At 46.5% G+C, this 20,319-nt stretch overlaps 1 protein-coding gene across 2 annotated transcripts in view; it reads left to right on the forward strand.

The window, feature by feature from the left end:
- Positions 1-1,598: 1,598 nt before the first annotated feature.
- The window catches only part of TFCP2L1 (transcription factor CP2 like 1), a 58,064-nt gene continuing 39,343 nt past the window's right edge, over positions 1,599-20,319 (forward strand). The window contains exons 1-2 of one of the 2 annotated variants that reach the window (XM_058548790.1): positions 1,599-1,738; positions 5,294-5,445. In XM_058548790.1, coding sequence (XP_058404773.1) covers positions 1,677-1,738; positions 5,294-5,445 — 214 coding nt within the window. In that variant the 5' untranslated portion in view covers positions 1,599-1,676. Of the gene's footprint in view, positions 1,739-5,293; positions 5,446-5,472; positions 5,981-20,319 lie in introns of those variants that run through there. The other variant, XM_058548791.1, reaches the window with a different exon arrangement.

Genomic DNA, 20,319 nt, shown 5'->3' on the forward strand with positions numbered 1-20,319 from the left:
GCTGTGCTTGTCACGGACCCTCAGATGGAGCTCAGCGTTCAGTACATTTATTAGGAAGCTCCCTTGAGATGAACTCCTGTGCAAGGGACGGGAAGGAAGCAGGAGTGGACTGAGCGATGTCCCGTGACAGCTTCGACTGGCCCCATGGGGACTCCTGGGGCTAGAACAGCCCATCAGTGGAGATGGCCAGACTTATACTCCTGTCTCGATAGTCATCAGGACCACCCCCACAGGTGTGCGACCTTGGGCCAGGTGGATCCCTGGGGGCTGCGGGCCGCAGGCTGTCGGCACTCCCTGTGGCTGGTGAAACAAGCCCTTCCCTGAAGAGGGATCTGGGTGGCACAGGGCAGAAGAGCAGTGGGGAGGTAGCCGCCGGAGAGCTGCTGAGGAAGCGGCTTGCCAGCTGAGACCTGTGGCTGGAGGGAGGGGAACTGAGAGAGCAGTGAGGGGATTTTATCCACCTCTATGCTTCCTTGCTTGCAGGAGCGGAGAGTTCTGGGCCCGGGTCTTCGGAGACTTCATTCAGTTCCGTGAAGCCTCAGGGACAGAACATCCAGCTCGCCTGAGCCGTCGCTGTGCCATGCAGTGTGGGTCTGTTTCTTTGACCTCCACTCTCTCCTAACCGCCTCGTCCCCACGACCCACTGTCCACACTCCTTCCAGACCGATCTTTCCAAAAAGCAAACCAGATATGCAAGTCCTCTGCTTAAAACACACAGGATAAAATCTCAGCTCCTTGCCAGGGCCTGCCAGGCCCTCTGTGATCTGCCCCACCCACGTCTCCTACCTCATCTCCTAAGCTCTCCCCTAGGTCACCCAGTCTCAGCCATGCAGAAGAAGGTCAGCCTCAGGGCCTTGGCAATTACTATTGCCCCTGCCTGGAACCGCCTTCTCTCTAGATGTTCAGAGATATTTCTGCCACAAGCATAAGGCCTCAGCTCAATGTCACCTCTTCCAGGAAGCCTTCTCTGATTACTCATTTGATGCATTCCTTTTTTTCAGATTTAGTCAACAAATATTTATTAAGCACTTACCATGTCCCAAGCGCTTTTCTAGGCAGTGGGGACAACACGGTGAGTTAGAGAGTCCAGACCTTGCCCCCTTGGAGCTTACATTCTATTGGGAAAGACAATCAATACATAAGCATAAATTAAAAGAAAAAAACACCACAATTTCAGGGAGTGTAAAGTGCGATGGAAAAAAACGAGCAAGGTAGGCGGGCAGAGAGCGTCTGGGCCAGGGTCCCTGACATCCGAGCTCAGAGCGGCCTCTCCCCCACCACGGCGGCGCTCTGGGGACTCGCCCTGGGCAAAGGGTCGGGAGCAGCACACGGAGGAGGCGCGTGAGGCCGACGTGGCTGCGGTGAGGGTCACCTGAGGCCCACCCGTGGGGGCCGGGCCCCGGCCGCGCCGCCCCCTCCAGGCCGGCCGCCGGAGGAGCGCTCGCTCCCGGGAAGGGCGCGGCCGGACCGCTCAGCCAGGTGCGGCGGCCGCCGGGCGCCACCTCCCGGCGCGGCCTGGGGCGGGTCTGGCCGCGGCCCCGCCCCCGGGCCGTCCTTAAAGGCGCTGGGCGGCCGGCTCCGCGGCGGGAGCGGTGTCTTCAGGCGACGGTGGGAGGTCGGCGCGGCCCGCGTCCCGTTCGCTGCGCACCCGGCTCGGGGCGGGCTCGGCTCCAGCCATGCTGTTCTGGCACACGCAGCCCGAGCACTACAACCAGCACAACTCCGGCAGCTACCTGCGGTAAGGGCCGCGCCGCCCCGCCCGACGGGCGCAGCGCTGTCGGACGTCCGGGGACGGGAGCTCCGGGGCCCGCCGCCCCGAGCGCCCTCGCTGCGCCCCCGCCGCCCGCTGTCCGCCCTTTGGGGACTGACAGGGAGAGCCGCCCGGACCCCGCCCGGGGACGGACGGACGGACCCCGGCGGGACCCGACGTGCCGGGAGGCGGGCGCGCGGAGCCCGGTGCCCGCGAGGGCTCCTCCTCTGCCGACCCGGCTGGCGCGGAGCGCACACCTGCCGGCGGCAGCCTCCCCGGTCCGTCCCGTCTCTCCTCTCCCTGCGCGTCGGAGAAGAGGAGACTTCCTGCCCGCAGCCTGGTGCCTGTCCCGGGAAGTCTAGTTCCCTGCTCTTCGCCCCTCGCCGCCCGGGTCCCTCTCCGAGACTCGCGCCCTCTCCCGCGTCCTTGGTCGCGCCGAGGGGCGAGCGAGTGGCGAGCGCCGACCTGCGCCTCAGCCTCGCGGGACGGCGGCGGGCGGGGGCTGAGGGGCAGGTGCCCCCTCCCTCCAGGTGGTCTTGCGTCTGCTGGCCTGAGGCCCCACGTTTATTGCCCTTGATGGGACTCTTTCTTCTGCAGGGAAGAGTCAGTCCTGTCTGTTTTGCAAAGTTCTCTCCTGGCCCCTTTAAGGGAGTAGGACCCCCGTTAGCTTCAGTTGCTGGAGGATTGTTTCTCCCTGTCCTGCAGCTGGCGGGGGACTAATGGGCAGTCATTTCACTTTCTGAACTCGCCAGAACCAGCTTTAGCCTGTCTTTATTTCCATCCTAGTCACAGTTTATGAAATGTGTCTAATTTAACCCAAAGGGCATTTGGTATGGGCTCAGAGAAAGTGACTTGTGAGGCCCCGGGAGTCGCTGGCGTTGGCAGATGTAAAGTGAGAGGCGCCCTGGGTGCTTGTTTTTGGCCCCAAAGATGTTCTCACTCAGATTTAACCGGAGGAGTTAGCTGTGAATCCCGGTGTTTGTCCAGTGGTCCTCCCTGAAGACATCCCCCTTCGAGGAGGCAGAGGAGGGACTCTGTTTGACTGCTGTGTCTGCTGGTTTTTATTCCTGGGCCCTAGCAGTAGGAGACGGATAAGTCTAGGGTCTTCACTAAGGACTCACGGGCTCCCTGCAGACCGCGGTGATATCACCAAAGGGAAGCCCACTGGGCAGATGTTAATGCCCCGGCAGAAGATTGTGTCCATTACCTTGCATGAAATGCTACAATGGAATACGTTTTTATTGTACTGCATAATGCAATTTTAGTTGTAGTTTTGCCTAAATTTTAGTTTGTGGCCATTAAGTATGTTGCCATATTTTATTTATTTATTTATTTTTTGTGAGGAAGATCAGCCCTGAGCTAACATCTGCCAATCCTCCTCTTTTTTTTTTTTTTTTTTTTTTGCTGAGGAAGACTGGCCCTGGGCTAACATCCGTGCCCATCTTCCTCCACTTTATATGGGACGCCACCACAGTGTGTCTTGACAAGCGGTGCGTTGGTGCATGCCCGGGATACCAACTGGCGAACCCTGGGCCGCCACAGCGGAGCGAGCGCACTTAACGGCTTGCGCCACCGGGCCGGCCCTACCATATTTTAAAAATGAGTTTGAAGGTGACCCTCAGTGGAGGACGAGTATATTTAAAACTTCCTGGATACCTAAAATGTCATCCCATTAGGGAATGGTTCTCTTGCATGGGAGGTGCCTCTGGAACTGAGATGGAAATTTGTCTGTGGAATACCTCAGGCCCCTTTTAGGATTTGGGTATTGCATTAAGGGAGGGGAGACAGGGTGGGGTGGGAGTTGGGGTGAAGGGTGCCATAAAGCCATATTGGTTTCTGGGGTCATTTTGGGACCATGGAGAAAGAAGCATTTGGTCCATGCTTTTTTTTATTTCACTTCTTAGAAGCTGGAGTTTTTGCCCTTGTAGAGGTTGACCTCAGTGAAGGCTAAGGTGGGGGTCAGTGAATATGCCACTGGTCCCCCTGACTGGAGAGTGAGGGTCTTGTCCTTTTCCTTGGTTTTTGTATTTTGATTTTGATCTCACCTCGCTCTGCAAGATGTCTGCAGGCTATCTGACCTCACCAGAGTAGTGGCCTTTACTCCCTTCTTCCCTTTCTCTGTTTGATGTTCTCGTGACTTTTATTCCTTGGCAAATAAGGATGCCAGGCTTGAAACAAGTTACTGTTGAGTGATGGTTCTCCGCCCCCCCCCCCCAACTTTTATTTTAAGGCAGCAGCCCATGGATTATTAACTTAACATGCTCTGGGCAAACATGAAGTGATGCGAGCCCAGGTGAGCAGGCCTGCCCGCTTCTCCCCCGTTCCTAGATAACCACTGGGCTGGGCGGGTGCCCGGTTGCGTGAATGGAAGGCGCGGTGTCGGGAGCCGGGCAGTACTGCAGCGGATGGTGGCAGGGGAGGCCCCCACACAGCAGGTTTTCCAGGTGTGCTGCAAACCAGACTTTTTTTCCAGGGAATTGCTCAGACATTGCTGGGATGTGTGCTTGGTTTGTGTTTTAGAGACACTCGTTTATTGTGTCGTACGAGGAACAGATTGTACCAGTCCAGTGACTCTGCTGTTTATATGGTGAAGAGGGGTCAGCGAATCTGATTCATAACGCAGGACACACGGAGGAGGGAGGGTTACCAAGATAAGGGCACTGGCACCTTTTGGGCACCTGGTCATAATTTAGAGGTCTTAAACAAGTCTCTCCTGCTTGCAGGTCATTCATGTTCTCACGGATTTCTTTTTGCCTTGCGAGGGCATTTAAAAAATTCGTCTAGAAGCAAGTGCTCCGGTCATAGGCTGATGCAAGGCTGGTGATTTTGGATATGGCTGGGAATTTTGTTTAAAGGTGGAGGAAAAGAATCTTTGAGCATCTCAATATTTTCCATTTGGATAAGAAAACTGAATTGAAACCCAGGTCCTTCCTTCTTGCTTTGCATTTAGGAGACATTAGTATCATCCTTAAAATAGGGGTTATGGGCCAGCCGTCCCTTTTTTTTAGAAGGGTGGGGGGGGTGTCTCAACTTGGGTGAGTGAGGCAAACGGTTTCTGCATTTGTGTGGTTTGCAGAGCCCAGAGGACAGGGTTGTATTGGTCTGAAAAGTGGCCAATAAATAGAATAGTTTGCTTAAAAGATTAAAATTTTTTTCAGATTCTTATTCTAAAAGCGAGACTTTATAACAAGCAATCTCTTGTGGATGGAAACCCTGTGGCATCTCAAGTTCGCTCCATTACTGCTAGTCCCTTTGTCATAGAGATTTCTGTAATTTGTAGGTATTGGATAACTTTGCATTTTTATCTCCTTGATGATTTGACTGAATATATCTCTTGAGGGTCGTTGAGTGAAAATAAAATCATCAAGGATTGGTTTACTGTTTGAAAGCATCTTAGAGTATTTGTGAACCAGTGCCTGCGATGCGCTTTGCTGTGTTTCCCTGGAAGCCCGTGGTCTGCATCCACCTCTCCAACTTGGCTCTGTCTTTGCCAACGGGCTCCTCCGGGCTCTGCTCCTGACCGCTGCCTCCTGTGTGTTGCAGGGATGTGCTCGCTCTGCCCATCTTCAAGCAGGAGGAGCCCCAGCTGTCCCCCGAGAATGAGGCCCGCCTGCCACCCCTGCAGTACGTGCTGTGTGCTGCCACGTCCCCCGCTGTGAAGCTGCATGAAGAGACTCTGACCTACCTCAACCAAGGTAGGGGCTGGAGCACTGGGCCAGGGCGGAGCCCAGGGGCTGGGGACACTGCCCACAAGGAATGGGGAGTTGACCCGAACGACTCCTTTGGGCCTCATTACCTCGTCACAGTGGGAGAGGTGGGGTTTGGGAAGGAGGCTGTGGTGTCAGGAGATTCTATTTTCTAGCTGTGAGACCTCCCTGAGCCTCAGTGTCTTCATCTGAAAAATGGACACATCAACTGTGTTGTCCCTCAGGCCAAATGTGGGTAATGTATGTAACATTCCTCGTACAGGACCTTCCCAGAGCAGATGCTCTGTGATTGGCAGCCATTGTTATGATTACTACTTACTGTACCACGACTGATGTCCTTTCCTGGACATAGATTGAGCACCTTTGGTGTACTAGGTCTGCTGTCCTGTCTGGAGCTGCACCTGGCAGTGGTGGGAAGAGTGGCCCTGCCCTAGTGCAGCACGGGGGCTGGATTCCACACGTGCTGGACAGAAGCCCATGTGGCGATGGGGACGAGATTGCTCGCTGCGTCCTGAGAGAAATGGCATGGGCTTTGGAGTTAGAATTCCAACTCTAGCACTTCCTAGCTCTGTGACTGTGAGCTGCCTTTTCTGTTTCTCTGAGCTTCGGTGTTTTCATGTGTAAAATGACAAGTGTAATTTTTGTTTAAAAGAGTGAAGGTGTGTGAATTGCCTGGTATGATAGTGGCTGTTCTATTGCTGATTCCCTTTATCCAGATCCGTGGATCAGCGTCCTGATGGATGGCGCTTTCGTGGTTTCTGTGTGATTCTGTGTATGTGTTTATTGCACTTCCCTCCTGGGTCACCTCATAGACGCCTCGGCATCAAGTGGATTAAATGCCCCTCAATTTTAAATGGGAGGAGCAGAGGGGCAGGGGACACAGCGGCTTCTGGAGGGTAGCACTGAATTGCAGGGGAGCCGCAGTGTGGTTGCAGGTTGCCTTACATGGGCTGCTTCCTCTCTGTGGAACTTTGACTCCTCCATTTGGGGAGCCAGCCCAGGAGTGGAAGTCCAGCCTGATCATCAAGCTCTCCCCTGACTGTTGAACTTGCCAGCTTCTGGGCTGGGGAACCAGTTCAGAATTAGCAGGTGGCTCTGTGTCTGCCTCTGGGTGGAAACAGCCCCCTCCCGTTGTTGACACGGCCCGATGGAAGGGCATGCTTCTCCCTGTGGGTAGCCCTGTGGCCTCAGTGGGTCACCAAGCCAAACTCAGTCAGCAGTAGGGCACCTGGCTCGGGCCCTGAGATCTGTGCTTCTTTTGCGGAGGCCGGTGGCCATTGATGACGGTGACATGGCCCTGTGGAGGAATACCTCTGTACTTGTTTGTGGAATGGCTTCAGCCATTTTCGTTTCTTTCATGGAAGGTCAGATGCTACTCACTTGTGATATATCTTTGATCAGTCTTGCTTTCCTCTATGGGCCTCTGCTTTCTTGCCTAAATGTAGCATCTAGAAGTTGGGTGATGTTTACGGAGCCCATTGGGCTCCAAGGCAGTTCTTGTTTCTGGCCCCGTCCCGTGGCGCTGGGGAGTGAGTGCTCCGAGGCCCTGGGCACTGTGGCCGGCCTGCCCCGCCCCGCCTGTAAGGCCTTTGACTGCCTTCCCCAACCCCCACCTCTAATCAGTCAACTTGGGACAATGTTTGGCAGTCAACATACTAGGTCTTTTTAAAAGTTATCCTTTGCTCAATAAAGATAAATTAAAAGAGAAGGAAAAAGAGTTGCCCCGTGGTCTTACTATCCTTGTGTTCATTTGGTGTATTTACTGTAGATATTTTTTAAGTTACATTTTCCTGATTATTAAACGTGTTCATTATAGAAAATTTTTGGATGATTTATAAAAGTATAAGGAAGAAAATTAAAAGAAAAATAAAATTGAAATCTCCTCTAATTTCACCTGAGAACCATTGCTAACTTTATTTCTACATATTTTTGTATACATCTTTTAAAATTATGATCATGCTACAGAGATATATCCCGTTTTCTTCATTTGCTATATTTGTGAACTTTTCACGTCATTAAAAATGCTTTGAGAACTTAAATTTTTGTAATGGTTGCATAGTATTACATTTTACAGTTCTGTTACTTTAATGAGTTTCATAGTATGGACACTTAGTTTTCAGTTGTTGTCTTTGGGTGAAATGTTGATTGTTTATTTATTTTTTAGATAAATACATTAGGAGTAGAATTACTGGGTCAAAGGATTTGAATAAGGCTTTTCATACATTTTACCAAATTGCCTTCTCTGCAGAATGTACTAATTTATGCACTAGCCAGCGGGGTCCCTTTTACTGTCTCTTTCCCAATATTGGATAGTGTCGTTTTTTCATCTGATTAATGAAACATAGAATTTAATCTTAAACTAGCATTTCTATCATTGCTAATGTGGTTGAGTATTTTAAAATATATTTATCGATCTTTTTTATTTCTCCATCAGTTATGTTCGTGTCCTTTGCACATTTTTCTACTGGAATGTGTATATCTTGTTGGTTGTAAGAGCGTATCATATATGAAGAACATCAACCTTTTAGCTACTATACGTTGCAAACATTTTTCCCTGTCAGTTGTTGGCCATTTAACTATATTTATTGTGTGATAACTATGTTTATGGTGTGGGATATATGCTATGATTTTTTTCTGTGTAGAAATTGATTTTAAGTGTCTATTGTAAAATATTTCAGCCTTTAAAATGGTTATTTTATGCTTAGAATACCTGCCCACCCGAAAATCAGCTTAGTAGTTTCCTAAATTTCATTTAATGTTTTCTAAATTTTAACATTGAAATGCATTTGGAATTTTTGTTGGAAACTTAATAGTCATTTAATGATATTTTGGATTATTACTACATAAATGATATATATTTTTTTCAGCTTTACTAGTGAGATTTATACTATCATATGTTGCACTAGAATTTATGATGTGATATAAAGATCTAAGTTTGTTTATTTTTCGAAATAGTTAACCTACTAGTTATTGCCTAGTTTATCCTTTTCTCACTGGCTTGAAATGCCACTTTTGAAACATTTACAAAACCATATTCTAAAGTATTAGTCCAGAGACAGACCCTTGTAGAGATATTTGTCCTGAACCCCTGGTCTTCATGGATTCTTGCTCCATTTCTCATTGAACTAATTATATACATTCTTTTATATATATTATTTCCCTATTTGGGAGCAGAAGTTTCTTTCATCATTTTTCTTAGCCATTCTCTATAATTTATTCTTATAGGTGGATTTTACAGCCATTGAATCTTCCTTTTATGTCTTTTTCTAAACATTGATGAGATCATATGCTTATAAAATTGTTTCTTTCTTTTATTCTATACTATTAATATTCTATACTATTAATACTATTCTTGTAATAACATTTTCTACTATTATTAAAGCCTCTTAAACATCATTTAAAATGTCTGTATATTATTTCACTATTTCCTCTATACACTATTTATTTAAGACAGAATATTGTCATAACTGCTGGAAGAAAATATGCAGTGTAATTATTTTAGTTTCTGTCTCCCATAAAGAATGGAAGCTCTGTGAGGGCAGAGCCCTGTCTGTCTTTTTACCATTGTGTCCGCAGCATTAAGCCTGGTGCCTTGATAGTAGGTGCTCTATAAATATGCAGAAAAATAAAAAATAGGCATGGTTTATTTTATTTCCATTTTACTCTTCTCTCTTCTCTCTCTGTTGCTATTATCAGTATTGTTGTACTGGATATCTTTTTTAGCATACTTTATTTAAAGTAGCCTTTAAGTGCTTCCATGTCAGATGACAAATAGACATTGATTCAGTTTAAAAAAAAAAGTAGTTTTGACACATCAGTCAAAACCTTTTTGATTAATTGAAAAGTTTTCTGTTAAATATTTAATGTTTGTTACATTTGCCCTATGATATTTATTGCATTATATCTATGAGGCCATCCCATGTCCTCTTCCTTGTGATGATGTGTTTAAAGTTCTCTGAAAACAGGGAAAGGATGCTGTGTCTGTAAATCAAAAAGTCATTTAAACCATTGGATGCTCATTTCTCAGTGCAGTGTCAAACCAATAGCTTGACATCAGGTGCCTTGGGCAAGGCGTGTTACGTATGGGTGTCCTGTCACCAAGCCCAATGGCTAATTTTGGATGTGGTGAAAATTGAAGATGATTTGAAAAACAAAGTGTGTCCTTTTCCTCTGAAATGGAGGCCCAAGGCAAAGGGGTGGACAGCTATTAAATGGAAAGCTGCAAACTCCCAGATCAACCTCTTGGTCAGTGGCCAAAGGTCACTGTGGATCTTTCCTGAAGATCTTTCCTGAAGGCTGGAGCCGGAGGGAAGGGATAAAGTGGGTGGTAGGGGAGGAGTCAGGAGAACAGAGGAAAGACAACCTTAGGCAATCTGTGTAGGGAAATCTGGCTTTGAGATAAGAAACTACTTTGCAAAAATGGTTTGTTATGGAGAAAGCTTTGGTATTTCCTACCAGAGCACCTCTTGAATCTTAAATATAGTAATGAATTTTTACAGGAGTCTTACTTTCATTCACGCATGGAATAAAACTTCCTGTCCAATGGAAGGAGAGCGTGGTTCAGTGAGAAGAGAGAAAAGCCATGTGCAAAGGCAAGAATGGGGTGGGGATAGGGTGTAGTTAAGCACACTGTCATTCCGAAGAATCCTAAGTGGTTTAGGATGGCTAGGCTTTGGAACGCAAGGAGTGTGAATGATAGCTGGAGAGGTAGACCAGATGGCTAAAATCTCCAACTGCCTTGCTGAGGCTGAGCCACTGGGCAGCCACCTGGGCAGGTCGACCTCTCAGGGCCTACAGTTTTTCATCCGTAGATGGAGGAAATAAAACCCGTACAAAGTAGGTGCTACTGTGGGATAAAATGAGGTAATGCATGTAGAGCACTGAATATGGTGTCTGGCACATAGTAAGCACTCACGTATTAGCCATTGTTAGTAATAAAGTGGACACATGTTCCCGCTAGTCCTATTCTGGAAGTTGACAAGGTCATCAAGTTGAGATTTTGAAAATTTTTACTATTTTTATCCTTACTTTTCCCAGTTCAAAGATTACACAGGGTTGGGTCTAGAACTAAGAATGGCACCTTTTAGAATGGAAGGGTGGTAGCTTTGGGACAGATTAAAGGCAGGAAGGCTTGCTGAACTTTTCTATTGATTCTTCATTCACTGTACAGCCAGATAACAGACATAACCCTGAAGAGACATTGCCTATAGAGGGTGTTAAAATACCATCTTTAAAATTGTGATTACAAAAAGCACTGGACTCATAAATGATGGGAGCTGTTCTGTTAAGGGTTACTTTACTTGGGGAGTGGGAACCTCAACCTTTAGGGTGCTACTTTGTTTATTTAGCACATTAGAATTTACTCCTAGCGGCCCTGCGTATAGCCAAACAGAATCTTGCCTGTCTTTTTGCGCCATCCTCTCACCTTCTAGTGCTATATCAGACAATACTCCGCTGCTATTTCAACAGGGTTTTCATGGCCAATTTTTTCAGAAGTGGGTGGCCAGGTCCTTCTTCCTAGTCCGAGTCTGGAAGCGCCACTGAAACCTGGCCACCATGGGTGGTCATGCAGCCGCCACAGTATAACAGCCGACAGATGGGTTGTGGTGTGGTTCTCTGACGGGGAAACGAACCCGGGCCATGGCGGTGAGAGCCGGAATCTTACCCACTAGACCCCAGGGTTGGCTCTCTTTTGAGTTATTCACCCAAAATGTATTATTCTTATTTTACAGATGGTAGGCAGAGAGAGGTGAAATCAGATTCCTCCTCCCATATCACATAATTAGGCAAGCCTGGGTGTGGTTGAGCTGTGATGTGATGTGATAAAGAAGCGAGTTCTGGACGGGAAGACACCCGTTTTTTTGGCCATTTTTCCTAGGACTTCCTAGAGGCGGGATTCTAGGCCAGGCACTTCCCTGAGCAGTGCCTGCCACCTGGTACTCCTGATGCAGCTCTGAGGACAGGTGGATGAAATTTGCAGGGGAGAGGACCATGAAGGAATGGAGTGGAGAGAAAATGCCTCCTTGGACAAAAATAACGCTAATCAATTGCTCCTTCCCCACCCCCACCTTCATGCTCTCCACCCACAGTGACCTGAGGGAATGGCCAGGGAGATAAGGGCTCAAGGCAGGGAAGTCTTGTTTTCCCTGCTCCCAGAACTGAAACAGAATGGCAGCTGTCTTTTTCCCAGCTTCTGCTCTATGGAAATCACTTAATCTCGAGGAGCCTCTGTTTCCTCATCTGTGGAACTGGAATGGTTTCATTTTGTGAGTTGCCTTGAGAATTAAGTGAATAACAAACGTCTGACAAATAGTAAGTACCCAGTTATATTTTCCCCTCTCCCGGATTACATCAGTGACTTTGAATTTAAGGAATGAGGCAAAGGATTAGTTACTTTGTTATCCTTTCTCCATAGCTGAAGTTTTCTTTCCAGATTAATTTTTAGCCTGAAGTTTAGGAATATAAACTGAGTAAACCAAATGACCCTTAGATACATCACTTTTTTTTAAAATTTTCTCCCTATTTTTTCCTGAGTATAAAAGTAGCGCATACTTATTATACAATAGAACAGCCAAACAGTACAGAAATTTATACTCTAGAAAACTTCCTATACCCCACTTTCCAGATTTTTCTTAGTCATACATTAACCCATATATGTCTAATTGTATAGTCATACATTAACCCATGTATATCTAATTATATAGACACTCATACGTTTTTACTTACAGGAATTGTGTGCGCCTCTTTTTAAGAGAAATGGGATCATATTATACATACTGTTCAGCAACTTGCCTTTTTTCAAACAAAATAGCCTCAAAGTCTTTCCACGTGAGTACATTAAAAAAAAAAACAAAAGCTGATCTTTACTGGTTACATGATGATCCATTGTATGGCTGTTGCATAATTTGTTCTCTTGAGGAACATTAAGCTTGTTTCCATTTTCTTCATAATTATACCCAGCACTCCAGTGAATGTACACGTATCTTTGTGCTTAAGCAGGAGCGAGAATATCTGTAGGATAAATGTCTAGAAATAGAATTGCCAGCACAACATTTTGATAGGTACTGCCATATTGTCCTGCAATGAAGTTGTACTGATTTGTACTTTTACAAACAATAATTCTCTGAATAATTGTTTATTTCCTCCTCCTTTCACATCTACTCCCCATCTCTACCACACTTGGAACATAAACTTCTTGAAAGCAGAGACCTTGGACATTTTGTTTACTGCTAGTCCTAGTCCAGTGCCTGGCATGCATAACTTCTTTGAATGAACGAAGAATGTTGATTTCTCTATACCTTTGCTGGCGCTTTTTGACCCCTGGTAATTAGTGGGAAAAATATAAGGTATTTGTGTTTTAATTTTCGTTTCCTCGGTGATGAATAGGTTTTTCAGATTGTATTTGGTTATTTCTGTTCTTTTTGCTTTCATGTGATTTACCCATTTTTCAAGTGGGATTTTCATCCTTTTCTTATTTATTTGTAAGGGCTTTTTGCGTATTTGAGATAATGTGTTAGAAATATTTTCCCCTCTTGTCATTGATTTCATTCATTTGTTCTTTCTTGTTCTTGTTCTTTCTTTTATGCAATAAAAGTTTTTATCAATTTTTATGTGACCAGGTTTACTGGATTTTACCTTAATTCTTTTTGTGTTTCATGTCCCATTTAGGAAAGGCCTTCTTCAGTTTAAGATTTTAATAATATTCACTTGTTTAAAAAATTTTTTTTCCTAGTCTTTGACACTTTGGCATTTATTTGGTATGTAAGGAATGAGGTAGGAATCCAACTTGATTACTTTCCAAATGGCCATCACACTGTCCTACAATAACTTACTGAATATGGAGCCTTCATATAGTGGAACACTACGCAGCCATAAAAAGCGTGAGGTAGATTCTTACGTATATCCATGAAAGAGATCCAGTGTGTGTTGTTAAATTAAAAAAACATCTTTTCCCTTGTTGGTGACACTAGTTTGGATGATACTATTAATTATCTTTTCTTAGAAACTGGGTGGCAGATCAAAAGCCAGGAATTTTGGAGTTGGATACGCCCAGGTTCCAATTCTGGCTCTCTGTTTTTTCTCAAGTTACTGAACCTGCCAACCTGTGCTTCTGTAAAAGACGTAGCACCCACTTCAGGTGTGGTCCTGAGAATTAAATGAGATATTTGTTGTTTTTGTTTGTTTGTTTGTTTTGGTGAGGAAGACTGGCCCTGAGCTAACATCTGCCAATCCTCCTCTTTTTGCTGAGGAAGATTGGCCCTGGGCTAACATCCGTGCCCATCTTCCTCTATTTTATATGTGGGACACCTGCCACAGCATGGCTTGATAAGCAGTACATAGGTCCGCACGTGGGATCTGAACCTGTGAACCCCGGGCCGTGGAAGCGGAGTGTGTGAACTTAACCACTATGCCACTGGGCTGGCCCCTGTTTTTATTTGTTTGTTTTTGCCATGCAAGGACACTTTATTTTGGCTACATAAAATTTAGAAATGTTTAACCAGCACAGAATTCTAAAAACCACATAACAAAGGTTAAAAAGAAAAACAAAATAAGAAACGAATGCTTTCCCAAATGTCAACTCCTCACAATTAATCTATGAATTAATAAACTAATAAAAATACTAATAAATTAGCTGGGGATGTGGTTGTCATCGATTGGGTTTTTTGGTTTCTTTGTTTTGAAAGGGATCAACGTTTATTGAAATAAATAGGAAGTTATTTGCACAGATTACTTAGCTTATGCCATATGGAAATGATTTTTAATATTTCAAAGGTCTCCTCCTGGTCATGTCAGACTTTAATTATGTTTTAATAGTGGACCAACTAATTTAAAGCAAATCAATCAATCAATCAATTAAGTTAAAATATAATACATGATCTAATTCCAGAGGGTCCAATGAACTGGAATGATATATTCTTAAGAATTATGTTAACACCATCTATATTCTGCAGACACTATATTAGAAATTATAGTTATTAAAACTTCAACAAGAACAAATGCAGTATCAATTAAGTAACGTGTTAAGTGAAATAGGCCTCAATCAGGATTAATTTAAAGAGAGAAGATGCCTCGGATGTCCTGCTGTGGTTGTACATATTTAGAGGTTGGCTGCTATAATCTGAATAAAGCCTGCCCATCACTCTGTCCCTGCCCTCACAGCTAACCCCTCCTGTGCCCATGGGGACCTGATGATGCAGGGGATATCCTGATCTGTTTTAAATATAGTTTTTATTATTTTTCAGGTTTGGTGAGGCCAACAGATAAGGAGACGATTACCATTGAAAAGATACTTTGTTACTCGCAGTTCTCAAGAGGAGGGGGCGCACTGCACCATGCAGGGCTACATGGAGATGCACCAGGGTCAGGAGGCAGAGGGATTGAGGGGAAAACATGGTCAAGAGCCTTTATTATGGTTTCCAGGGGAAGAATGGTGAGGCAGAGTAGGCAGGTTTAAGATTGGCTCTGGGGCATAGGGGCTGTCCCTAGTCTGGTACCTGGCTCTGGAGAGATTTGGACAAGGGAATAGTGGCCTGGAGGGTAAGAGCTGCTGAAAGCCTGATAGGGGAGGTGGTTGGGGTGTGGACCCTGGATTGGTTGGTTTGCATATGAAAGACACACACAAAGGCTGGTCATTTACTGTCTCTAAGAATTGACTAGTCCTGGGTAGGGCAGCCTACCCAGATAGGCCCTAGATGTCTAAGCATCAGAAACACATGGTTAATTTAATCCATGACCTTCCTGGGCACTGCCCTGGGCTGCAAGTGGAACAGCAGGAACAAAGTGACCACTTAGAAAAAGCTGAATTTCAAACTCGAATACAGCCAGTTTTTCCCTGAGATTACTGAGCTTTCTCCCTGTCTACACAACCACCAACAAACTTTCTTGAGCTGTTGCTCGTGGGAGCTGAGCCACTTTGATGGATGCACCTTTGATTTCTCCATCTTCCTGGAGGAGTCAAGATTTTGACGTATAAGCCTGGTGTTTTCATATACTCGGAGAGGCTTCTCTCTATCTCTAAGCAGTACATTCCCTCCTCCATTGGTTTTCTGCAGAGTTGCGTTTCATGATCTTGATGTAATTCAAGCAGCATCGAGTTTCAGCTGGAGTTTTGATCCTCCCTCTCCACCTGTGCATTTTCACATTGTCAAGGTGCCTGCTCTGGTGGGAGACTGTTGATTTGAACTGCAAGTGCTTCTTGCATTTATTTTCTTCACATAACTTCTTAAATACTCTGTTTCTCTCTCTCAAGAATTTTTTTTTTTAATAATTTTATTTATTTATTTATTTTTCCCCCAAAGCCCCAGTGGATAGTTGTATGTCATAGCTGCACATCCTTCTAGTTGCTGTATGTGGGACGCGACCTCAGCATGGCCGGAGTAGCGGTGTGTTGGTGCGCTCCCGGGATCCGAACCCGGGCCGCCAGCAGCGGAGCGCGCGCACTTAACCGCTAAGCCACGGGGCCGGCTCTCTCTCAAGAATTTTTAAGGAAGCATTTAAGTTAGCAACATCGTTGAGTTTCTTCACAATGACCTCTGACTGATCGTCTTGGTCTCCGTTTTCTGACTCAGTCTTTTTCTCTGAGGCCAAGTTGCCATCATTCATGTAATCTCTAAAGAGAGCAGGTGAGTTTATCATCTTCAAAGATTTTAACTGGTTCCCTTTATCACTGCCCTCCTCTTCCCTCTGTGTGTTGAAGTTTTCAAGCGCTTTTTCCTGTTCTTTTCGCTCCTCCGCTCTTTCCTTCGGTTCAGCATCTTCTTGGCCCAGCAGCTGTGGGCTTTCCCGAAGCTGACCATTTTCATCAAGACCACCTGCTGTTTCCATCCAGTGTTGTTCTGCATTCTTCGAGATGTCTTTAAGATGTTTTTGGCTTAGTCACTTGGGACTGGAAGGATTTTGATGCCTCTGTGAGTGACCATATCTGTCCTTCCAGATGAGCCGTTATTACCCCATGAAATGAAATTTTAGGGGGCTCACTTTTCTGTTCTTGGTCAAGGAGGTCTGCCATCTCCCCCGGTGGAAAGGTGGACTTGTTTGCACCTTAACCAAGAGCTGCCAAACACAGAGTTGTCACGTCAGAGGACTGGCGCCCGCTGCAGGGGACTCGAGGGCTTCTGGAATGCATTCAGTCTGCTCACCAGCTTTACATGTTCTTCAACTTGGGCAGAAAATCTTTCAGCTAGCTCATTTTCCCCAAAATACCTTGGCTTTTTACAGTAAAAACAAAGCAGCACATACCAGTATTCCCAGGGGAAACTCAAACACACTTGATCCTTGTCCCCGTAATTCAGACAGCCTCATCAGAGCACTGCACAGCTGCCGCAGGACCAGCAGCAAGGACGTTTGTGTGGCCGTCAGCAGGCCCTGCCTGCCTCCAAAGGGCACTGCGGCTCAGCCCCTGGCCAGTAGCTTGTGGGCTAGAGCTGCCTGCTGGAACCTGTGGGTGTCCTGCCCTTAAGCCAACCAAGTGCCTGGCAACCAGGACAGACCAGCAGTGGGGCTGACACACAGGATACCAGGTTTAGTAAACTTTGCTGTGGTCACTGGACAAGTAGAAAGGGTTATAGCTTATATGGTACATTGTGGGAAGATAATCATATTTAAGTGCCAGGCACGTCAGTGGGTCTCAATAAATGTTATCTCCCTTTTGCTGATAAGTTTGGCTGTGTTTCCCGGGTGTTTGGTGGGCAGGGGAACAGGAAGGAAGATCAGGATAGGAAGGCCCGCTTTACTCTTTGTAAATGGGCTCCTGAGTCAGGTTTCAGGCGCTACTGTACTGTGGTTAGAACTACTACTTAGAAGAATGTGTACAGATTCTCTGCTCTGAAAGAGGAAGGTACTTACGTTTGTTTTGCTTTAAAGGAGCCACTCTACACAAGTAGCTACCATGATTACAAGACTACATGATTACAAGAAGCAACCCTTTCACTTCACAAGAGAAGGAAAGAAGCCCAAGTAAAGGTGGAAAGTTTCTAGGCCATACAACCTGCTAGGGGCAGGGCCAGGTGTTAGCCCAGGGCTCTCGGCTCCGAGGCCCTGGGATGGGCAGCTTTGGAGTCTGTAGAGACCACAAGGAGAAGGACAAATGCTTCTTTGTGGTAATTAGGAGCTGGTGTTCCTACCTCGTCTTTCTCAGGACTCGGTGTCCCTCTGACAGGTCCCAGGGGATACTCCTCCTTGAGGAGCTATCCAGCAAAGAAACCTGTTGCTTGGGTAGGTTGGAGTTGTCATGGTTGGAGGCCAGAGATGGACAGCTGGCCTCCCTTCCTACCTTCTACTTTGCCCCTCAACTTGTCTGACACAGGAATGTCCTTTGGGTACCTTGAGGGGCATCTTATGCAGCCCCCTTTTATTGATGGGGAAACGAGGTCTGGAGGGTGGAATTGACTTGTTGGCATGTAAAGTGGGTTCCTGAGGAGTGCACTCCTGTCTTCTTTCCAGAGTGGCTCTAGGACAGTATTTGGTCCTTGGACCACCAGCATCAGAGTCTCCTGGAGTGTGTGGTTCCTGTTGTGTTAGAACGAGGAGGGGCAGGAATGTGTTTCCACTCAGCACCCCAGTGATTGATCCCTAGATGTACTAGGGTTTATTCACCACCACATTGAGGGTACTGCTGTTTTCCATCTCTCGTTTTCCAGAAAGAGAGGACCGGACCTTGCAAAGCCCTATGCTTAGCAGGTTGAGGACCTCTCCTGTGCTCAGCCAGGTACTCTGTGCTCAAGCAGACTTGGGAGGTTTTTGATCTTCTTGTGCACTCTCCAACCAGTGTTCAGGCCCTGGAAGCTTCCGTCTGGGTGGTTGGAGGACCCTGTGAGCCTTGAATGGGAAGGAGAGACCACACATGCTCTGGAATTCACAGAGGTGGACAAGAGTGGATTCCTAAAGGATTAGGCCTGGAGGGGCCTAAGATATCGTCTCTGATGCCTTGCTACTAAACATGTGGTCTAGGGACCAGCATCACCTGAAAGCTTACGAGAAATGCAGAATCTTGGGTCTGCTGCAGGACAACGGAATGAGAACCTGCATTTTAACAAGGTCCCGGTGATTTATGAATGTATTAAAGTTTATGAAGCACTAATCTAGCCTATCCACCTCCCACGCCACTCTCCTGTATTATAGCTGGGTAAACTGAGGCCCAGAGAGGCTGTGTGACTTGCCCCGTGTCACAGAGTGGTACCTCAGTCTCTCTTTTTAAACTGTTTCATTGGGATACGATTCACATACGGTACAATCCACCCGTTTAAAGTGTACAATTCATATTTTTAATATGCTCAATTAAACATATTAAACCATCCCCACAACTAACTGTAGACCATTTTTGTCCCTCCTAAAAGAAACTGCAGCCATTAGCAGCCAATCCCCATTCTCTCCTTCTCTCCCCACACCCCTGCCCCCAGCCCTAGACAACCACTAATCTACTTTGTCTCTGCAAATTTGCCTATTCTGGACATTTCATATAAATGCTGTCATACAAACGGAAGTCTTTTGTGACTGACTTCTTTTCCAAGGGCCATCCACGTTGTAGCATGTGTCAGAACTTCATTCCTTTCCATTGCCGAATAATACTCCGTTATATGGATGTACCTCATTTTATTTATTCATTCTTTAGTTGATGGACATTTGGGTTGTTTCTACTTTTTGGCTGTTATGAATATGCTGCTATGAACATTCATGTACAAGTTTTTGCATGGACTTATATTTTCATTTCTCTTGTGTGTATTCCTAGGAGTGAAATTTCTAGATTATATGGTAATTCCATGTTAACCTTTTGAGGAATTGCCAGACTGGTTTCCAAAGTAGCTGCACTGTTTTGCGTTGCTGCCAGCAGTACAGGAGGGTTCTAATGTGTCCACATCAAGCACTCTTTATTGTCTGTCTTTTTGGTGGAGTAAGGATGGGGTGATAGAGGCCTCCTCTGGTGGCCACTATTGGCCATTTGCTGGCATCACGCAAAGCAGGTGACCTCAAGGTAGGGTTGCAGCTGGGCCTCAGGAGCAAACTGAAGCCAGAGGCTCAAACACCATGAGGATTCTCTGACTTTGTTCTCTGTTCCTCTCTGGGGTCAGCCTGATACTCTCTCTGCCCACCAGCTTCTCGGCCTCTGTGGCCAGAGGGCAGACAGGAAGGCCACCCAAAGCTCCCGAGAACACAGGTCCTCAGCCCAGCCGCCAAGAAGGCCCGGTGCTCTCATCCCCTGCCTCTTGATTTCACACTTCCAGGGAGGGAAGCGTTGGCCTGGCTGTCCACATGCTCACCTGGACCCCACGTGGCGTGAGAGCCGGGCCCTGTCCAAGCGTGGCTGCTCCCACCTTCTCCCTTTCTCCGCTCTGCAAGCAGAGGCTGAGGCTGGAGCAGTTCCCTGAGATGGTCCGTAGGTGCCTGCTCTTCTGGAAGGCCTGGGGGTGAGGGGAAAGAAGAGATTTTGGTTGCCTTGGGGCTGCATGGACAACCCCTGTTTGCCCCAACAGTGACTGCTCCAGAAAGTCCTTCATCTTGTCAGAGGCCAACACAGAAAATGGGGCTGCCCAGGCCAGACGGTGGTGGTTGGAATATGAGTGGCCAGGATGCCTGGTTCCCACCTCCAAGATCTTAGGGCTCAGGGCACGTGAACACTCTCAGCCCCGATGCGCTTCCTGCCGGGCAGGGCTTGGAGGGAGGTGCCCGAGTGAGTCACGTTCTGACCTTATCTTAGAGGTATGGTTTTCTACTCTTTACTGTCCTTTGTCCTACTAACTTACCTGTTTATACCCCTACCACCTGGGCAGAGGGTACCTGTTTCTCCACATCCTTTCCTGGGCACTACGTTGTCAATATTTTGAATCTTTTCTAATGTGCACACGGAAAGTAAGCACCTCATTTTAA

This window comes from Diceros bicornis, chromosome 10, assembly GCF_020826845.1.
Source record: "Diceros bicornis minor isolate mBicDic1 chromosome 10, mDicBic1.mat.cur, whole genome shotgun sequence".
Classification (NCBI taxonomy): domain Eukaryota; kingdom Metazoa; phylum Chordata; class Mammalia; order Perissodactyla; family Rhinocerotidae; genus Diceros; species Diceros bicornis.